The sequence below is a fragment of the Grammomys surdaster genome, unplaced genomic scaffold (assembly GCF_004785775.1).
Source record: "Grammomys surdaster isolate TR1022 unplaced genomic scaffold, NIH_TR_1.0 273, whole genome shotgun sequence".
Lineage (NCBI taxonomy): Eukaryota > Metazoa > Chordata > Mammalia > Rodentia > Muridae > Grammomys > Grammomys surdaster.
In genome coordinates, this window is record NW_021604714.1 from 537,559 (window position 1) to 555,649 (window position 18,091).

The following is an 18,091-nucleotide window of genomic DNA, read 5'->3' on the forward strand; positions in this document are numbered from 1 at the left end:
CTAGTTGTCTCAGCAGTTACCAACACAAGTAGCACATCCTGTAGCTGGGCCTGAAACAGTGAGTAATGAAAACCATAGGTCTGTGTTCATACACAGGAGTCTGCGGTTTGCTGTCTCACTGGAAGATCTTTCACATAGTTTATAGCTCTCAGTACCACACAAAGCTCAATTTTTTATACCTAGTATTTGTTTATCTGAATGAATAATCCAGGTATTATAATTTTTCTTTAGGCATAATATTAGACAAATATAATTAGGAATAGATATCTTGCTAGTTTTAAAATAGTATTATAATTTCTTGATTTTTAGTTTATTATTATATTGTTAAATTTTTCTTTTATGTGTAGGGCGTCTTGCTTGCATGAGTGTCTGCACCATGTGAATGCAGTGCCCATGGAGGCTGGAGGGGTCAGATCCTCTGGGACTGGAGTTACAGATTGCTGTGTTCTGCCATGTGCTGCAGGGAGTTGAACCTCAGTGCTCTGAAAGAGCCAGTGCTCTGAGCTGCTGAGCCATCTCTCCTGCCCCCTCAATCTGTGTTAGTAAGAAAAATAGCTGAATGTGAATTACACCTAATCCTACACTTTAGTGTTCGGCATAGAAACTTATCTTTTGTGTGAGTATGGAGACTACCTCTCTGTCCTTGCCTTTTCCTGTCATCTTGTCCTTTAAAACAAGATGATACATCTTATTAAAGATAAAATGCAAAATTTTGTAGAGATTATTAAATACATTCTGATTATTAGTTTTCTTCTGTAATATGTAGGGGTTGATCTGTTTTCTATAAAGGCTGAAGTAGTAAATGTTCTTGAGGGCCTTGTCAGCTGTGTGGTCTCTTGTCACGACTGCTCAGTTCTGCCGTCTGGTGTAAAGGCAGCCAAAGAAAACAGGAAAATAAATGAGGTGGTTATGGAACAATCAAGATTTTATTCCTAAAAAGCTGGTGGCAGCTTATTTGGCTGGTAGAGTTTGAAATTTTTAAAAATTTTATTATTTTTCCAAATTAACACTTTTTTTTTCTTAAATAATGTCAGTTTTATGATGCTGGGTGCTTTGCTGTCCAGGGATCTAGCAAATCGGCCGCCAACCAGAACACCTCTTAAAATCATTCCATATTTTCTCATTCTCTTTAGAATTCCTAACTCAGTTCTTTATTTATAGTCAGACCCAACTTACCAGTATTTCTTGGTATAATATTTGTTAAGAATTCACTTTTGAGATGGAAGGCCTCAGTCTTCATAGGAATTTTTTTAGTTGCGGTTATTTTTGATCAGTAAATTTATTGGCAATGAAAGTTAATTTTTCTGTTATTTCAGCATCACTCTCCCATTTTAAAAAAAGTGTTTCTATTATCTTGGCTGTCAGCATTTCTGTTACCGCTGTACATTCCTTTCACCTGTGTGGCTGCACACAGGCTATTTTACTGTACATACGGTTGAGTACATACTATCTCTTGAAAAGAGAAAAGAATGACCTTAAAACAAATTTTAGACAATATTGACCTTATAATCATGTTGTCACTGGAGTTACAGTCCACGCTTTTAGAGTCAATGATTAATTAAGTACAAATGGCCAATCTTATAACTATAAATAGTACTTTGCATTTTAGAAACTTTTCTTCATGCTATCAATGTTCTATTCCACTGAGGAAATTAATTCCAATCTTTTCTGTTTGTGTGGCCTCTTCATGCAGTGAAAAGCAAGTAAAATAATTTTTAAGAAACACAAAACTAACTGGCTTTCAAGGCTCAACACAAGGTGATTGGAAGGGTTTTGAATTATTTTCTGTTCACCCTCTTTTGTTTAAAGAAGAAAGAAAAGAAAGCCCAGCATTCTGGCTGGTTAGGTAAACGTGATCATTTTTTGTCTTGTAATGCAACTGTTCTGACGGTTGGCTTCACAGCTGAGGCGAGCCACCATTTCAAACCCCGTAACAGGAGCCTTGGAGACGGTACATTACAGAATTAGCAAAAGGTAAGATTGATGCGCATACTTTTCCTCCTAATGAGTGTTTTGAACATCCTACCAGAATTTTGTGAACAGAAGTGCTCATCTCCAGTCTCCAGCTCAGGTGGCCGCCTTACACCTCAGAGCAGCACGTGGAGGAGTGCTCTGGGCTTCACGGGCTTTCCCTTGACTAAAAGTTCTGTTCTGAATCTGATTGCTCTCAGGTTTCAGGAACTAAGTGCATTGTATTTTAAGATCAGGTATTAAGCACTCAGGAAATTGCCTGGTCCATTTCTTTTCCCTTTGTTGTGAGATTGTGAAATAAAGAGAGAAAAAGAAGCAGTGGTTCATCCAGACTGGAGTGCCACACACACCTTCCTTTGTGGTGATTGTCCACTGTTGTCTTTATCTCCAGTCTGTCCTTGTCACTATGGAGTAATCTGATCTGAAGTATTTTATTTTAAAAAAAAAGAAAAAGAAAACCAAGTCACTGGCCCAAAAATTGGCTGTGGAGAGCGAGGCTATGCTTCTGCATGTGGCCTTCACAACCACTTCTTAACCTCTGCTGACTTGGATTGGTTAGAGGAAAAACCGTTTGTCTTGATGAAAGTTTTAAAATGATCAACTAATTTAGAATGCTTGTTGCTGTATATTTAAAGCATTAAACTTCTAGACTTGGGAGAGCTCCCGTGAAACTCACTGCTCCAAATCATTGACACACAGCCTCAAAGGGTTTTAGTTTTAAAAAAGTGAAAGGACAATAAATACATTTACAGTCAAATTCTGTCAACCGTCTTCTCCTGACGCAGAAGTGGCTGTTCTTGCCACCTTTCTGAGTGTTTGCTGATTCGAACCATTACCCACCACGCAGACCAATTTGAATCCTTCCAATCACCTGTGGCTTGGCAAACCAAAGTGAACAAAGCCCAGATGGCCTGCTGGAGTGTAAGCCTTGTCCTTTCTCTTTTTTCTTTTTGTAGCTGAGCCGAGCTACAGTACATGACCCTGAGACGGGGAAACTGACCACAGCACAGTACAGAGTATCTAAGAGGTAAGGGAGAGCGGACAGAACTTGAGGCCCATTTGGAGTGCTCTTTCTTGACAAGATACATGATGATGGACCAATAAACAGACACAGGCAGTTCTGTGCATTTTCCAGTCACTAATATAAAATGCCTGGGGAGGCTCTGGCAGTGCTAACTGATAGGGAAGAACTTCTAAAAGGCTCTGCACAGAGCTAGGCCCAAGGCAAACTCTTCCATGAAGCTGGGGCTAGTCTACACATAACTAGGAGCTGTTGAGGAAAGACCTAGAAGGATAAAGAAGCTTCTACAAGTCAGTTTAAAATCCCTTACTTTTAGAAGTAACTTAGAGTTAACCATGGTGCAACTTAGCTGCTGCGTACCTCAGAGTTAGGGGCTGAGTGAGTTAGTCAGCGTCGACCTCTCTGTTGACTCACGTGATAAAGGCTTCTCAGACCAGACAGTGAAAACAGAAATATCATTGCGCTGAATTGTTTTGGTCTAACCCTAACTACTCTTTTTCCACAGATGCTACAGTTATAGAGATAATCTTGTTATAAACATTTAAGTTTATACGCTGCCTATCTTGTTATCTATATTGATAGTAATTGTGCAATCAGATGCTTAGATTAATGTGTATAATAATAGCTGAAATAACTCAATTGGAAGCTACTATTCTTTGAAATTGTTTTAAAGGTGTTTTTGATGAGTATGTGTGAATCTGGGTGTGCACATGGCGCAGTGGGCATAGAGAGGTCAGAGGTTCTCTGCGTCTGTGAATCTGTTCTTGCCTTCCACCTTGTTGAAGCATGGTCTTGCTTTCTATGTGTGTCGTGCTGTGTACTCAGGACTGGCTGGCCCCTGAGGTTCCAGGTGACCGAGTCTCCTGACTTTACCTCTCATCTTTGCGTAGGAGGGCTAGAATTACAGACATTTTGTTTTGTTTCATTTTTTGAGACTTTTTTTTATAACCCTAGTTTTTCTGGAACTCACTCTGTAGACTGGGCTGACCTCGAACTCATAGAGATCTGCCTCCCTCTGTCTCTCCAGTGCTGGGGTTAAAGGCATGAACCACCATTGCCTGACCAGATGTGAGGTTTGTTTGTTTGTTTGTTTGTTTGTTTGTTTTTATGGAGATGGAACTCAAGTTTTCATGGTATGATCTTGTACCTGAGCTACTTTGCTATCCCTGAAGATAATTGTTTTTAAGATGAGCACTTATGTAACAGGAAATTTATGTTTTGTCAGTTATATAAGTAGTCTTGTACTAGAGAACTACACTGTGATGAATGTACTTTTTGATGTAAGATTAGGATTCTAGATTAAGATTTCTCAATATCAACATTTTTGATATTAAAACCTTTCCCGAGCTGGGCAGTGGTGGCGCACGCCTTTAATCCCAGCACTTGGGAGGCAGAGGCAGGCGGATTTCTGAGTTCGAGGACAGCCTGGTCTACAGAGTGAGTTCCAGGACAGCCAGGGCTACACAGAGAAACCCTATCTCAAAAAAACAAAACAAACAGATAAACAAAACAACAAAAACAAAAAACTTTTCTGTATATAATACTTTTTCTTTTTTTTTTCTTTGATTTTTTTAATTGTTACTTTGTAGTACTGGGAGTTGAATCTAGGGGTTCTCCTAGCTAGGCAAGCACTTTACCACTGAAATATGTCCTCTGTCTAAGGTCTAAGGTGTAGTCCAGGTTAGCACTTGACTTGATGACCATCCTGCTTTATTGTCTTTAGCATTTGCCTGTTGGCACGTGCCACCATGATTGGCAGTTGATATTTGAATCCGGTCGTTCCTTGTTGGTGGTGGCCTTTGAGCAAGGTTAGCAGCATCTCCGGCACTCGCTACATGTCACAACAGGAGGAAGGTGTAGAGAAAGTTGCTCTGTGCCTTGGTAGGACAAGACCCTTTGTTCCTTGGTAGGACTACCACCTCCACTCTCCCCTCTGCCGTCTCCCTCTCCCTCTGTTGAGAACCACTGACGAGAAGTCAGTGAAATGCAAGTTCAGGGTTCAGGGAGGAGAGATGGTGTGAGATCTCCGAGTACTGTGCTCATTTTAAAAAACGTTTTAGATTACATTTTATTTGTGCGTTTGTGTGCATATGCACGTTTGTGTGGATGCATGTATATGTGTATGGTTACACACGTGCAGCATGCAGTGCATATATGACCAGAGGGCAGCTGGTAAGCTAGTATGATGGTGCATGCACTCAGGAATCAGAGGCCAGCCTGGTCTGCACAGTCAGACCCTGGAGCTCACACTCAAGACATCATCAGGCTTGGCAGCACTCAGACACCTTGGTGGTCCTGCTCATGTTTTGTTCTTAAAGCCAGATAATAGTGAGCACCCGATCACTGTGGTGTTGAGTATTTAAATACATTACAGAGCAATTGTTTTCTAGACATTATCAACATTTCAGACTAATGAGATGAAATAATTTGAAACAAAGCTGTTTTGAAAGTTGAAATACCAATTAAGAAACAGTATAAAGAAACAGTGCATGCATCTTAACAAGGACTTTAGAAGACACTGAAAACAAGCAGAGATGACTGGTTTAGCAAAAGTAAAGAAGCTGCTAGATGAATAGATTCAACACTGCCATGCTTTTTTTCTTTGGCAAAGTAATAATAAATACGTTTTTAGAAATCGGCATACATATTCTGTCTTGCCCGTTCCGTTCCTCGACTCTTGTGTCAGTGAATATATGGAGAAAAGAATGCTTTGGGTTTTTTGTTTTTTTGATTTTGTTTCTGTTTTTTTGTGTTTTTTTTTCTTTTTTGTTTCTTCTTCTTTTTATTCCTAATATGCTCCTGATTGAGACCACTCTAACAAGAGATTACCAAGAGAAAAGTGCAGAAATTTATGTAGTATAAGTTTTCATGACTCAAGACTTTGAGAAAAAAGACCCAAAAAAGTAGAAAACTGCATTTTGATAGAGTAGGTGGTTGGGTAACGGTGATGTCATCTAACAATAATAACCCAGAGGGATGGTAACTGGATCTACTTCTTCAGACCCTGTTGCCATTTCTGTGTCTCAGAATGGTGAGAATTCTGCAGCCTGCTTGCCATGTTTGAGAGTGGAAGGTCCTGACCCTTACATGAAACATGGATAAAGTCTGCTCTGGATCTAGTCAGCAGGACAGGTATCCTTAAGGAGTGCCAACAGATAGTGAGGACTTGCAGAAACTAATTCAGGTGGATATATTCTCAGATATGATTTACGGTGCTTCTGCAAATGGAACCAATCTTCATTTCAGACCATCTAAACTTACTTTCCATTCTCTTACTGAAACATAATCATATCTATAACAATGAACTCCTTCAGCCAGGTATGGCTGTGTATGCTTGTAATTCCAGCACTCAGGAGGCTGAGAGCAGGGAATCTGTGTGAGTTTGAAGTCAGCCTGGTGTACATAGTGGGACCCTGTCTTTTCCATATTTCAGAGACGTGTGTGTAGATTTGACATTTTTACTACTGTAAAGCCGGTGAACGTTGTAAGTTCTCCTGTTTTGGATGCTTCTAGGAATGCTTAAATGCCTTTTGTTTTTTCCCAAAGGAGGAAAGGGGAGAAGTGGTGTAGTTCTACTTTAACGTTAAAGAATAAAAACTAACTTTCATGAGTGAAGTGTTATGGATTGCATTTTTGAAAGCTTACTTGTTTATAAAATAAATGTGAAGAAGGAATACCCAGCAAGTCCAGGAGTGGACTAACCAGTTGCAAATAAATATTTATTTTTAAAGAAACTTGTATCAAACTAAAATATGCTCGGGGAGTGGGCTTAGCCATTAAAGGAGCTTCCTACTGGGAATATTGAGCCTATTTTAACAAAATATTAGAGGAGGAATTTCATTGATGGATAAATGGATAGGTTCGGATGCTTCTTGTCACCAGTAGGAATCAAGTTTGCTTTGTTGTGAGCCGATGGTCTTGTGTACTAAACAAGTGTTCCACCGTGTGCCAGGTCCCTGGACCTCATTTAGGGACAGGGTTAAAGTTCTCATGCACAGTTTGCCTTGAACTTGTAATCCTCCTGCCTCTGCCTCCCTGATACTTAGGACTACCCTAGCACAGGTCTGAGACGCTGGACATAGTTGTGAAAACCTGAATTTTGAACTTTATATTAAACTTTGAAGTAATAAATAAACCAATATTTTGTTTCCCTTTTAAATTATGATAAACATGTTTCATAGAAAAATATGTGTGTGTTGATGTTAATATAATAATCCCTTTTGTTCTAACAACATCTGCATTTTGTAACATTCCAAAAAGGAATTTAATCTGTATTTGAAGACATTTCTAAGTGATTATATCATTTTCTGTAGAAGGAAAAAAGATTTCAGCACTCCAAAAAATGGAATTTTTTTTGGCAAAGAATACATGGAAGTTTGCTACCTGTTTAAAACAAAAGTTTAGGCTAACTGTGATTGGTGGTGGTACGTGTAGTCTCTGTATGTAGTCATGATCTGTATGTAGTCATGACACTTGCTGTGTAGACCAGACTTGATCCTGAACTCAGAGAGATCCTCCTGGTTCTGCCTAAGGAGTGCTGGGATTAAAGGTGTGCACCACCACTCCCACCCAGAGTGCAGTATTTTGACTGATTTCAGATTGGTTAAAGCTGCCCCAATGTGTAACAACACTGCCCTCTAAAGGGTTGAACATGGTCTTTCTAGGAAGAGAATCAAAGTAGGTGGATACACAGTATTATTGCTTAATTATCCTACAAGACGGCATTAGTCTCAGTCCTACTGACTAGTCTTTGCTTGTCATCCAGCACTTAAAAGAATTGTTAAAGACTGGGGATGTTGCTCCTGAGAACTAGTACTTTAAGCCAAGAGTTACCACTTCCCTTTGCAAAGGAACAGTCTACTGGTTTTATAATAGCTAGTTGTGACGTTTGTTTCCACATCTGTGCTGTGGTAGGATTTGGATTGTATTACTTACATCTTCCATGGAGGTCTGTCACTGCCCCCAAAATGGCCCCAACATCACCTGCTTCCTTTCTACAGGCTATGTGAGGATGTTGCTTCTTCCTCAGCCAACTTCCCTGTGATGCTTTTAAGAAACACGTTAAAAGAAAAGGCAAGATTATTTAAAATAGAGGACTGTTGCTTTAAAAACGTGCAAACACTAATTGAAAGTACGAGACCTTTCATCCAAAAGGAAGATCCTCGGCTGTTTAACTTTTAGTGAAAGATATGTTACATATAGAATTACTACAGCAGGTAGATAGATGCAGGAGGATTGGGAGTTCAAGGCCAGCCTGGACCACGTAAGATCCTGCCTCAAAGCGACAATGACTAGGCATTTTAAAAGCTTGTGGCTGTGAGGAAGTAGAAGTCAGTTTCTGTCTCGGGTAATACATTTCGTGTTAGGAAGCACAGGCTCGCCATTCAAAGCTGCTGTCACGGGACTTTACTGGAACATACTTGACTCATTTTGTGGCTAGTGTAAATAAAAAAGTGTAGGGGCTTGGCCCTCAGTGTTAAATATTTACCTAGTATTTGAAAGGTCCTAAGTTAAATCCTCAGCACTGCAAAGTGAAATATAATGAAAAAAGGCAGAAAAATAACGTAGGATTGTGGTTTTCTTCTGAACAGTTTAGGTTTTTAGCAAGAACACTATTAAACAGTGGACTGTAGAGTCTAGCTTACTGGGATGTGAAGGAAGACCATGTTGATGGACAGGAGCAAAACGAAGAACACATTTGAGTTTGGCTCATTTAAGTTCTGAGGTTTAACTGAGGCCTTGCATTGGAGGAAACTTTCTTTCTCCCACCATCCCCCTCTCCCTCCCCCCTTCTCTCTCTCTTTCTCTCCTTATTTATTTATTTTTGGTTATTTTGTTTATTTGCATTTCAGATGTTATTCCCCATTCCCGGTTGCCCCTCCACAAACCCCCATTCCCTCCCTCCTCCCCTTGCTTCTATGATAGTGCTCCCCCACCCATGCACTCCCACCTCACCGCCCTAGCATTCCCCTGCACTGGGGCATCGAGTGTCCACAGGACCAAGGGCCTCCCCTCCCATTGATATTATCACATAAGGCCAGCCTCTGCTGAACCTTCATTAATGTGAAGTACAGCTGCCAAGTCATAAAATACACTCCTTACATTTAAAAAATTTTAATTTTTGTTTTTAGTTTCTATATATGGGTGTTTTACCTACATGTATGCTTGTGCATAAGTGATATGATATGTCTGGTGCCAGCAGAGGCCAGAAGAAGGCATCAGGTCCCCTGGAACTGGCATTACAGACAGTTGTGAGCCACAGTATGAGTGCCAGGAGCCAAACCTAGGTCCTCTGGAGAAGCAGCCACTGATGAGCTGTCATCTCTCCTGCCTTGATTTTACATTTTTAATTTGTACTAGGTTTTATTTTTCAGACAGGGATTTCTTCTATGGTTCAGGGTGGCTTTAAATTCCCAATACTGTCTCAACTTCCTAAATCCTAGGATTGAAAGCATGTACCCAGAGCTGTCAAATTCACCATTCTAAAGTGTGGATTTCAGTTGTTCTAAGTGCTTTGAGTTGTGTAATCATCATTTAATTCCAGACATTTTAATAAAGTAACATTTATGTGTGTGTGTGTGTGTGTGTGTGTGTGTGCCCACACTCGCGCACGTGTCTATGTATTCATGTGGAAAACAGAGGTTGCTGTCAGGAATCTTTCTCATTCTCTGGTTTTTTTGGCTTTGTTTTTTTTCCCCTGAACTAGGTAGGAGTCTACCATTTGGCTAGTCTACCTAACCAGCTTGTCCTAGGGTACAGTCTCTTGTCCCTTGGGGGCTAGGACACTTCATCCGCAGCCATTTCCCCAGTATCCTTAAACATTTGCACACATGCCATTAACTAATCCATGTTTTTAGATACACCGAATTTGTAATGAGTCTGTTCATAACTGATGGACATTAAGGTTGTTACTTTTTCGCTGTTAATAACGTTGCTATGAACATTTTTGCATTTTACGATGTAATTTTCCTTGAGTGTCTAAACAGTAAAATTTCTGGTGATAAAGTAACCATGTTTAACATTTAGAAGAAATGCTAAACTGTTTCTCCAGTGGCTGCAGCATTTCACTGTCCTGCTAGCAGTACATGTGTAAAACTTACATAAGCAAATAATACATGAATTTGCATGAACAATGTTAATGCAGTGTTTCACAGAAACATGGGATGTTAGTTTCTTTCCTCTCACCGTAGAATGTGTCATCACTAAGAAACTGTATTAGTAAAACTCTTATCAGTCAAGCAGACCAGGAGAAAGTGTATTGTCCTGGCTGGGTACGGTGTAGTGCAAACCAGTTATCTTAGCACTTGGGAGACTGAAGCAAGTGCAGCTGGAGAGAAAGGTCAGCCTGGGCCACACAGGGAAACTCTGCATGAGAAGGAAGCTTAAAGGGGCCTTGGTTTGGCATGCACACCGTCCTGTGTGGTATTCAAACGTTCAATGTCCTCTGTGTTGCTTTGTAAGTGGCAGGTATTGGGTTTTATCTAATGAAGCAATGGCCCTAAAACCAACAATTTCTTGTCCTAGTGCTTGGCTGTCTGGCTACGAAGACCCTGTGGTGTCCCGAATTAATATGAGAATACAGGATCTCACAGGACTGGATGTCTCCACAGCCGAGGAGTTACAGGTAAGCAGCCAGGGTCTTCCGTTATCCCCACATCTCCACGAGACTCTTTAGATTTCTGGCACTGAACAGACAGTGCTGACTTGTAGAATCCCTGAGGACGTCGGTGACCCTGTAAGCCAAAGCATTCGAAGAACATAGCAATCAGCTGCAGCATATCATAGCAATCATGCAATCGGACATGAAAGACACGAATTACCGAGCTTACTCTTAAGTATACTCTTAAATTTTCAAATTATTTATATTTTTATTATATTCTATGTGCATCCATACACCTGTGTACACTGTGGGTCCTCAGGTTTGGTGGCACGTGCCTTTACACCGAGCCATCCCACTAGTCCCTAATTTTTCTCATGAATTTCTAGACTCAGTCTACTTGTTGAATGACTGGAATGAATTTGGGCTCTTTAAAGGTGTTCTTTAAACCATATTCCATACGGTTTGCCTTGGTTTACCTGTGGTTATCTGATTGTGACCTCATCATACTATGATTTAATTTCAGACGTTTTTATCACACTAGCAAGAAACTATCCACACCCTGAACAGTAACTTCCTAGTCCTCTTCCTAAGCCTCTGGCAACCACTAGCTCCTCTGTGCTTCTATGAATGTACTTCCTCTGAATACTTTGATAGGGGTTACTTAGTACGTAGCTAGCTTTTCTGTCAGGTTCCTTTCACTAAGCGTGGTGTGGCCAAGGTTTATTTAGGCTGAAGCGTGTATCCCCACTTCATTCCTTTTTCTGGTGTGATCCATTTGTGGAGTCACCTTCTGGCTGCTCACTCGGTGGTAGATGCTTGGTCACTTCTGCTGCTTTGCTGCTGTCGTAAGTCTGCTTACAAGTTTTTGTAGGAGCAAGCATGGACGTTCCCGTGTGTATTTTGTGAGTGTGTGTACCGATGAGGGTGAAGTGGCACCCCACACTTAACATTTGAAGAGCTTCTGGACTCTTTTCCTAGGTGGGGGCGCAGCACATGCAGGTCGCAGTTGTCACCTCCTTGACAGCGCTTCTCCTCTGTTAGTTAGTGCAGCCTGGCAGGAGCTGGACTGCTGCTCCCTGCTCACGTGCGTGTCCCTGATGGGTAATGACACTGGGCATCTTCTCACACGCCTGTTAGTCATTCCTGTTGTTCTGTTCATTTGTGTTCTCTATATTCTGGATACTAGTCCCTTATCAGATAAATGTCTGACAGATTTTAAATCCGGCTCTGTGACCTGTCTTCATGTCCTCGGGGGTGAACAAGTGTTCATTTGTATGTGTGGTTCATGGATGTGCACTCCTCACGGGAAGTGAGACGAAGGTGTTGGGTGTCCTGCTCTGTCTGTCACCCTCTGCCTTCTGTCCTTGTCAGGGTCTCAGTGAGCCCCAAAGATCCTTTACCCCCCTGCAAACCCTCGTCCCTCCCTAGTGCTGGCATTACCAGTGTGCACAGCTCTGCCCTCCTCTTAAAAACATGGGTGCTGGGAGCTCGGGTCCTCACACCTGCGCAGCAAGCACTCCTACCCCCTGAGCCCTCTCTACCCCGTGACATTTTACTGTGTCACTTTCTGTTGCCTGTACCTTTAGGCATCCTAAGAAACCGCTACCTAATCCACAGTTAGCTGCGGGTTTATTATAGTAGTAATAGCTTCAGTGTTCTTTCTCAGTGTGCTAGGAAGTGAACCTCGGGTCTTAAGCACGCGACTGTACACTGTACCCTTGGCCCTAAAGAATTCTGTTACTACTGACATTCAAGTCTGAGGTCCGTTCTGCATGGTGTCTTCCATGTGGTATTATGATGTGGGGTCCAGTTTTACCACTTCCAAGTGGATTATCAAATTGTCCCATTTGTTGAAATGACTCTATCTCTCTCTGTCTCTGTCTCTCTACCTCTCTGTCTCTGTCTCTCTACCTCTCTGTCTCTGTCTCTCTTTGTCTTGACAATTTAAAACATTAGAAATGCGGAGAACTAAGTATTGTACTTTTAGTTTAAAAAAGTAATAGTTTGAATGTACTTTTTTCCTTGTCACAGTTTTAGAGTGGCATTCTCTGTGACATGTCCTACTCCTGAGTTTGGGTTTTCTAGCACTCCTGCAGTGATTTCCTCCCCTGGGACAGTCTCCTTTTCATTAATCTGCCATCTTGAGGTTCCCCAAGCTGCTTGCCTAGAGGCTGTCAGATGACAGTGAGCGGCTTTTCTTTCATGCCTGTCCCTGCACGCACATGCACTGAGTTTCATGTCAGCACTCTTGTCTCTGCTGTCCTGTCACCTCTAGTAGGCTGTCACACAGGTTTATCGCAGGAGACAAGGAGGTGACACACTGCAGGCCCTGCTGTCTGCATGATCCTGGTGTGCAACTTTACTCTCAGTTGTTAAATGAAGAACTAGCAGCAAACTGTGGTGTGCTTATGCTGTTAATACAGCACAGCAGCCGCGTGACACTCAACACTGAGGTCTGTGTGCCTTGCAAAGCAGACGTTCTGTATGAATGAGCTGCTTAAATTGTCTTTCATTCTGTGGTAATCTTCTTCCTTGGTATTTATCAGTTTTTTGGTTAGTTGGTTGGTTGGTTTGGTTTTGGTTCTTCTTTTCTTCTTCTTCTTCTTTTTTTTTTTTTGTTTTTTATTCCCCTTCCCTTCCCCCTCTTGCTCTGGGCCCTGCTCTAGTACCCCCGTCTTGTCTCCGCAGGTTCCAGCACATGCAGTGCACATGCAAACGTACAATCATGAAGAGTCACACACATATAAACTTTAAAAAAATTTTTTTATAGTTTACTTAACTATATAAGAGGTAATATAAATGGGGATTGTGAGAATTTTCTGAGTATTAATCTTGTTTTCCCTCTTGTGGTACTAGGGTTGAACTCAGAACCTCAGCCAAGCTATGGAAACTCTGCATCCTTGAGTGGGAATGTTAGTAGTTCTTACTCATCTCTTTCTCTCTCTCTCTCTCTCTCTCTCTCTCTCTCTCTCTCTCTCTCTCTCCTTCAGGTAGCAAATTACGGAGTTGGAGGACAGTATGAACCCCATTTTGACTTTGCGAGGGTAAGTGAAAGAGTACCTAACCTCACTTAGGTTAGGGAGCTCCATGTGTGAAGAAGAAGTCTCGGTGACACTTGTTTAAGACAGACAGGCGTGATGAGCGTGGGCGGGGCAGGTGCAGCTGTCCTGAGGCTTTTCAGTGAGAGGTCAGGTTTAACTTCAGGTTCAGAGGGAACATGGGAAGCTCCTCGGCTGTGGGCAGTACATAGAAGTTTACTGAGCAGCAATGGGCTCTCGCTGCAGCAGGGGCAGGGACAGTGTGTACTACGAGGGGAGGCTGGAAGACGAGCCCGTGAGAGAGCAGATACTGAGGGGGAGGTGAGCATGAAAAACCCAGAAGTCAGGGCCAGCAGAGGCCAGAGTGAAGAGGAGCTTGAGTAGGTGTGGTCAGGATGAGGATCTGTGTGGATTCTGTCTTTGTATAAAACACATTGCCTGATTGACAGTTGTGACAGGGGGTCCTGAAAAGCCTTCTCAGCAGAAAACAACAAAACCCCTCATCAAAAATGACATTTACAAAATTAAAACATTATCTATTATCTTAGCTTTGAGATAATCATTGATTCCTACTAAGTAGCAAATAAGAGTATGGGGCACTTGTGTGAACCTGTCCCAGCACACACGCACACACACGCACACGCACACGCCTGTTGATGTGTAACTAGCACAGCCCCAGTCAGGAGTGTGCCATTGGCACATTCACGTCACTCACTGTGATGTCACCAGTCCTGCTTACTTGTTGTATGGCTCTGCACTTCTGGTACAGGTGACCTTCTGTCGTCCTGTGGTGCTCAAGGCGTATCACGGTCACAAGGCTCCCTTGTAGTGGTTGTTACTGCACACACCCTTCCTTCTTACAGCCTTGATTTCCGCTAGCACTGGTCCACAGGAGAGCACACTATTACTCAGTCAGAAAGCAGATGGAAAGTCAATGTTCTCCGATGATTTTGCAGGTATACGGGCTGAGTCAAGCACTTGAGAGGCTAGTGAGAACAGAGCACCGGTGGGCGCAGGCAGCACTGGGGCGTGTTCTTCCACTTATTACTACTACTGTGCCCCTGGAGTAGTAACTCACAGTACCGAATTCTATACCATTATAGTCACAGTTTGGGGTTTTTTTGTTTGTTTGTTTTGTTTTGAGTAAAACATTATCTCCCTTCTTGTTGATGATATATTCACTGTTTCATCCACAGAAAGATGAGCCGGATGCTTTTAGAGAGCTTGGGACAGGAAATAGAATTGCCACGTGGCTGTTCTATGTAAGTAACAGCTAAATGTTTGCTTTGAGATTTGGTTGCAGGACTCACTTATTCTGCCGTACTCATGAAGTTGGTTTGGTGTCACTCCTGTTTGGTACTCTAAAGCCATACATAAGCCTGCCTCCAGGGTCCATCCAGCATCAGCCCCGCCCAGTGCCTCCTCTCAGTGGTTCTACTCTGTCTCTCTTATAGATGAGCGATGTGTCTGCTGGAGGCGCTACTGTTTTTCCTGAAGTTGGAGCCAGTGTTTGGCCCAAAAAAGTGAGTATGGTTTGCTGTGGGGCTTGGCTTTGCTGCATCTCTTTCTCTGAGGTAGAGCTGTACCTGCAGTTAGTGGCTCAGGCAGTGACCTACATTTTCAGAGTATATCCATCCCCAAGTAAAGGTTGGGTCAACTTTATGGTATTAACTTCCATATGATCAAGAAAACATTTGAAAGTGATAGACTCACAGAATTAGTACAGCATATGTACTATAGAAGGAACAGAAAGAACCGTGAGAAGTGGAAACCTGGCGTTTCACTGAGTGATGATGGTGGACTGTCCCCCACAGGGCACTGCTGTCTTCTGGTATAATCTGTTCGCCAGTGGAGAAGGAGATTACAGTACACGGCATGCAGCCTGTCCCGTGCTAGTTGGAAACAAATGGGGTAAGTAGTTCCTGTACTCTCAGAAAAATGAGTCATTTCACTTTGAAACTATACCTTAGAACAAACTGCTTTCTCCTGTGGATTCGCCAGTATGGATTCACATCGTGTGAGGTTCAGCCAAGCCTGTCTCTGATCCGAGTAAATCTGCACCCCATAGATGAGCATTTAGCTGAGATTGTCTTTGCAGGTACATGCTCCCTCTCTGGTTGATGTTCCAAGAAGCATTAGTTGAAAAGTTAATACTTTCCCTCTCAAAGATCACAATCTGAGACTGTGTGCTAGTGGGTAAGTCAGAGCATGTCTCAGAGCAGACTGCTGACCAAGGTGGAAGAGGAGAAGGCGATGGAGCCTTCCTAAGGCCGAGGTTAATTTTTGTTCCCTCAGCACACAGCAGTAACTTTTTAAGGCATGCTAAGTGCCAGCATAGGTTTGGTTAGGGCACCTGGCTTGAGTGGAAAATTTAAGGGGCCCTCTTTTTCAGACCATGCAGGTATAGGATTGTCCCCATTAACAACTAAAATTGAGAAAGAAACAGGTTTAATATATATTAACCCAGTGTATGCATTTCAGTGTGTCAGTGCCACGTTTCTAATGCTCACAGTCTACAAGTCTAGTGAGGGTTATCACAGAACCACTGTAAGGAGACCTGTTCACAAGGTCTTACAATCCCCTCACCTATTCTGATGCTTGTGAAATGTTGGACCGCGCCGAGGACTGCAGACAGGGAAAGCAGATTTGAAGGCTCTGCTCCATTGTATGCATGGGCAACAGGAGGTCTAGTCTTAAGCCGCAGCAAAAGGTTTTGACTCAAAAATAGAAGAAAAATTGAGTAATTGATGGATAAAGACTGGGTACCAGGGAGGTGACCAACCTCATTCAGATAGTTTGGTTAAGTCAAAGGATGCAAGGATAGCCTACATCTACAGAGTGAATTCTAGAACAGCCATAGCTATACGGAGTTTCTCTAACTCTGTCTGGAAACCCAAACATTTTGGAGCCAAGACAACAGTATGAATATGTGATAGCAAAGATCACATATTCCAAAGAGGATCACATATTCCTCTTTTCCAAAGAGGAGTTAACTATCTTCCTTCAGTGCCTGTGGGTTTAGAGGTAGGGCTTGGAAGAGGTGAACATACTGTGTTCTCAGCGCCTCCTGTAGCTCATTGTAAGCCTCATTAGGTGTACGTCCATGAATCTGGTGTTTCCAACATTGCCCAGTTTATGCAGCATCTGCCTTTGCCTGGTTGTAATCTTAAACTTTTTATCTGTGTTGAAACTGCCATAGATAAGCTTTTGGATCAGAAGGAAATTCTTTTTTCCCTCTCACAGTATCCAACAAATGGCTCCATGAACGTGGACAAGAATTTCGAAGGCCGTGCACCCTGTCAGAATTGGAATAACAAGCAGGCTTCCCTTGGCTCCTGTTGTCCTAACGCACCAGGCACGATGGCTGATCCTAACGTTCAGAAGTTTACAGCTGACTAACACTCCATGGTTAATTCGGTCATGAACCTCATCCCATTCTCGTATGTGGACAATCACTTATTTTGTGGATTTTTTTTTTAATTAACACTCAATTACCACATTATGTAAAACTTACAGTTATCACAGGATACAGGACATTTAAAATGAGAAACCTAATTCTGTTGTTTAAAAGAGCTTTTTGGTTAATTTTTTTTAAAACACCCAGTGGTAGATCTCACCGTATCTCAGGAGCTGGTGGCCCAGGTGAGGCTGTGCTCTCGGCATGCAGATGCCTGCGCCCCGCTCTTCCTCTGCTGCACTTTCCAGATTGCTGAGCGAGCATAGCTAACCAGGCCCAGCCAGGTCCTGGGGTTGGGCCTCCATCCATCTTCCAGTCCACGTGCATAGCTCCTATCATTTAAAGAAACACTTTCTATCAAATTGCCCTCCTCACCACTGGTGAGTTCAGCCAGTTTGAGAAAATCACTTTGATCAAAAAGTCCTGCAGAACTGGCCTCACAACCAACTGCTCAGACTTAGACCTTTTCCTCAGTGACTGATGGTGTCCAGAGACTGTTCCAAGTGCCAAGTCCCTGCCGTGTGTGCCAGCTGCAGCAGGTGGTCATGTTGGCATTCTGAGTAAATTCTGTGCCTTAGGAGACTGGGAGTTAGAAAATGGACAGGTCCTTGTAATGACAGAGTTGATTTTTTAAAAAGAAATGTTTTATAAGAAGCCAAAATGTTTGTTTTTTTCCATTCTGAAATGTGTTATGATAACAATGACCTATTTATGATCTTAAATCTTTTTTTTTAAAAAAACTCTCTGTGTGGTATTTTCATGTTTAAATCCAAGTGTAAACGTTGAGTACTGCTCACAGGCCGGTCCTGGTTTCCTTCTTTATTGTGTAGTGCTTCGATTTAATATTCATGGTTAGACATTTAGTCACCCAAAACATGGCTCCTGGGATATAGTTTTGGGTACTTTGTTCCAAGACGGTGACACTTTGGTATGAGTTGTTACAGTAAGGACACTTGCAGTTTCTCCTATTCAGAAGCAGGCTTGTGATCGTGAGGCTGTGCACT

At 42.2% G+C, this 18,091-nt stretch overlaps 1 protein-coding gene across 3 annotated transcripts in view; it reads left to right on the forward strand.

Moving 5' to 3' along the window:
• Positions 1-17,828, forward strand: part of P4ha1 (prolyl 4-hydroxylase subunit alpha 1) — a 78,198-nt gene extending 60,370 nt beyond the window's left edge. For 2 of the 3 annotated variants that reach the window (XM_028776807.1, XM_028776806.1), the window contains exons 9-15: positions 2,928-2,998; positions 10,517-10,616; positions 13,583-13,636; positions 14,827-14,892; positions 15,085-15,153; positions 15,445-15,541; positions 16,874-17,828. In XM_028776807.1, coding sequence (XP_028632640.1) covers positions 2,928-2,998; positions 10,517-10,616; positions 13,583-13,636; positions 14,827-14,892; positions 15,085-15,153; positions 15,445-15,541; positions 16,874-16,944 — 528 coding nt within the window. In that variant the 3' untranslated portion in view covers positions 16,945-17,828. Of the gene's footprint in view, positions 1-1,903; positions 1,975-2,927; positions 2,999-10,516; positions 10,617-13,582; positions 13,637-14,826; positions 14,893-15,084; positions 15,154-15,444; positions 15,542-16,873 lie in introns of all 3 variants that reach the window. The other variant, XM_028776809.1, reaches the window with a different exon arrangement.
• Positions 17,829-18,091: the final 263 nt, after the last annotated feature.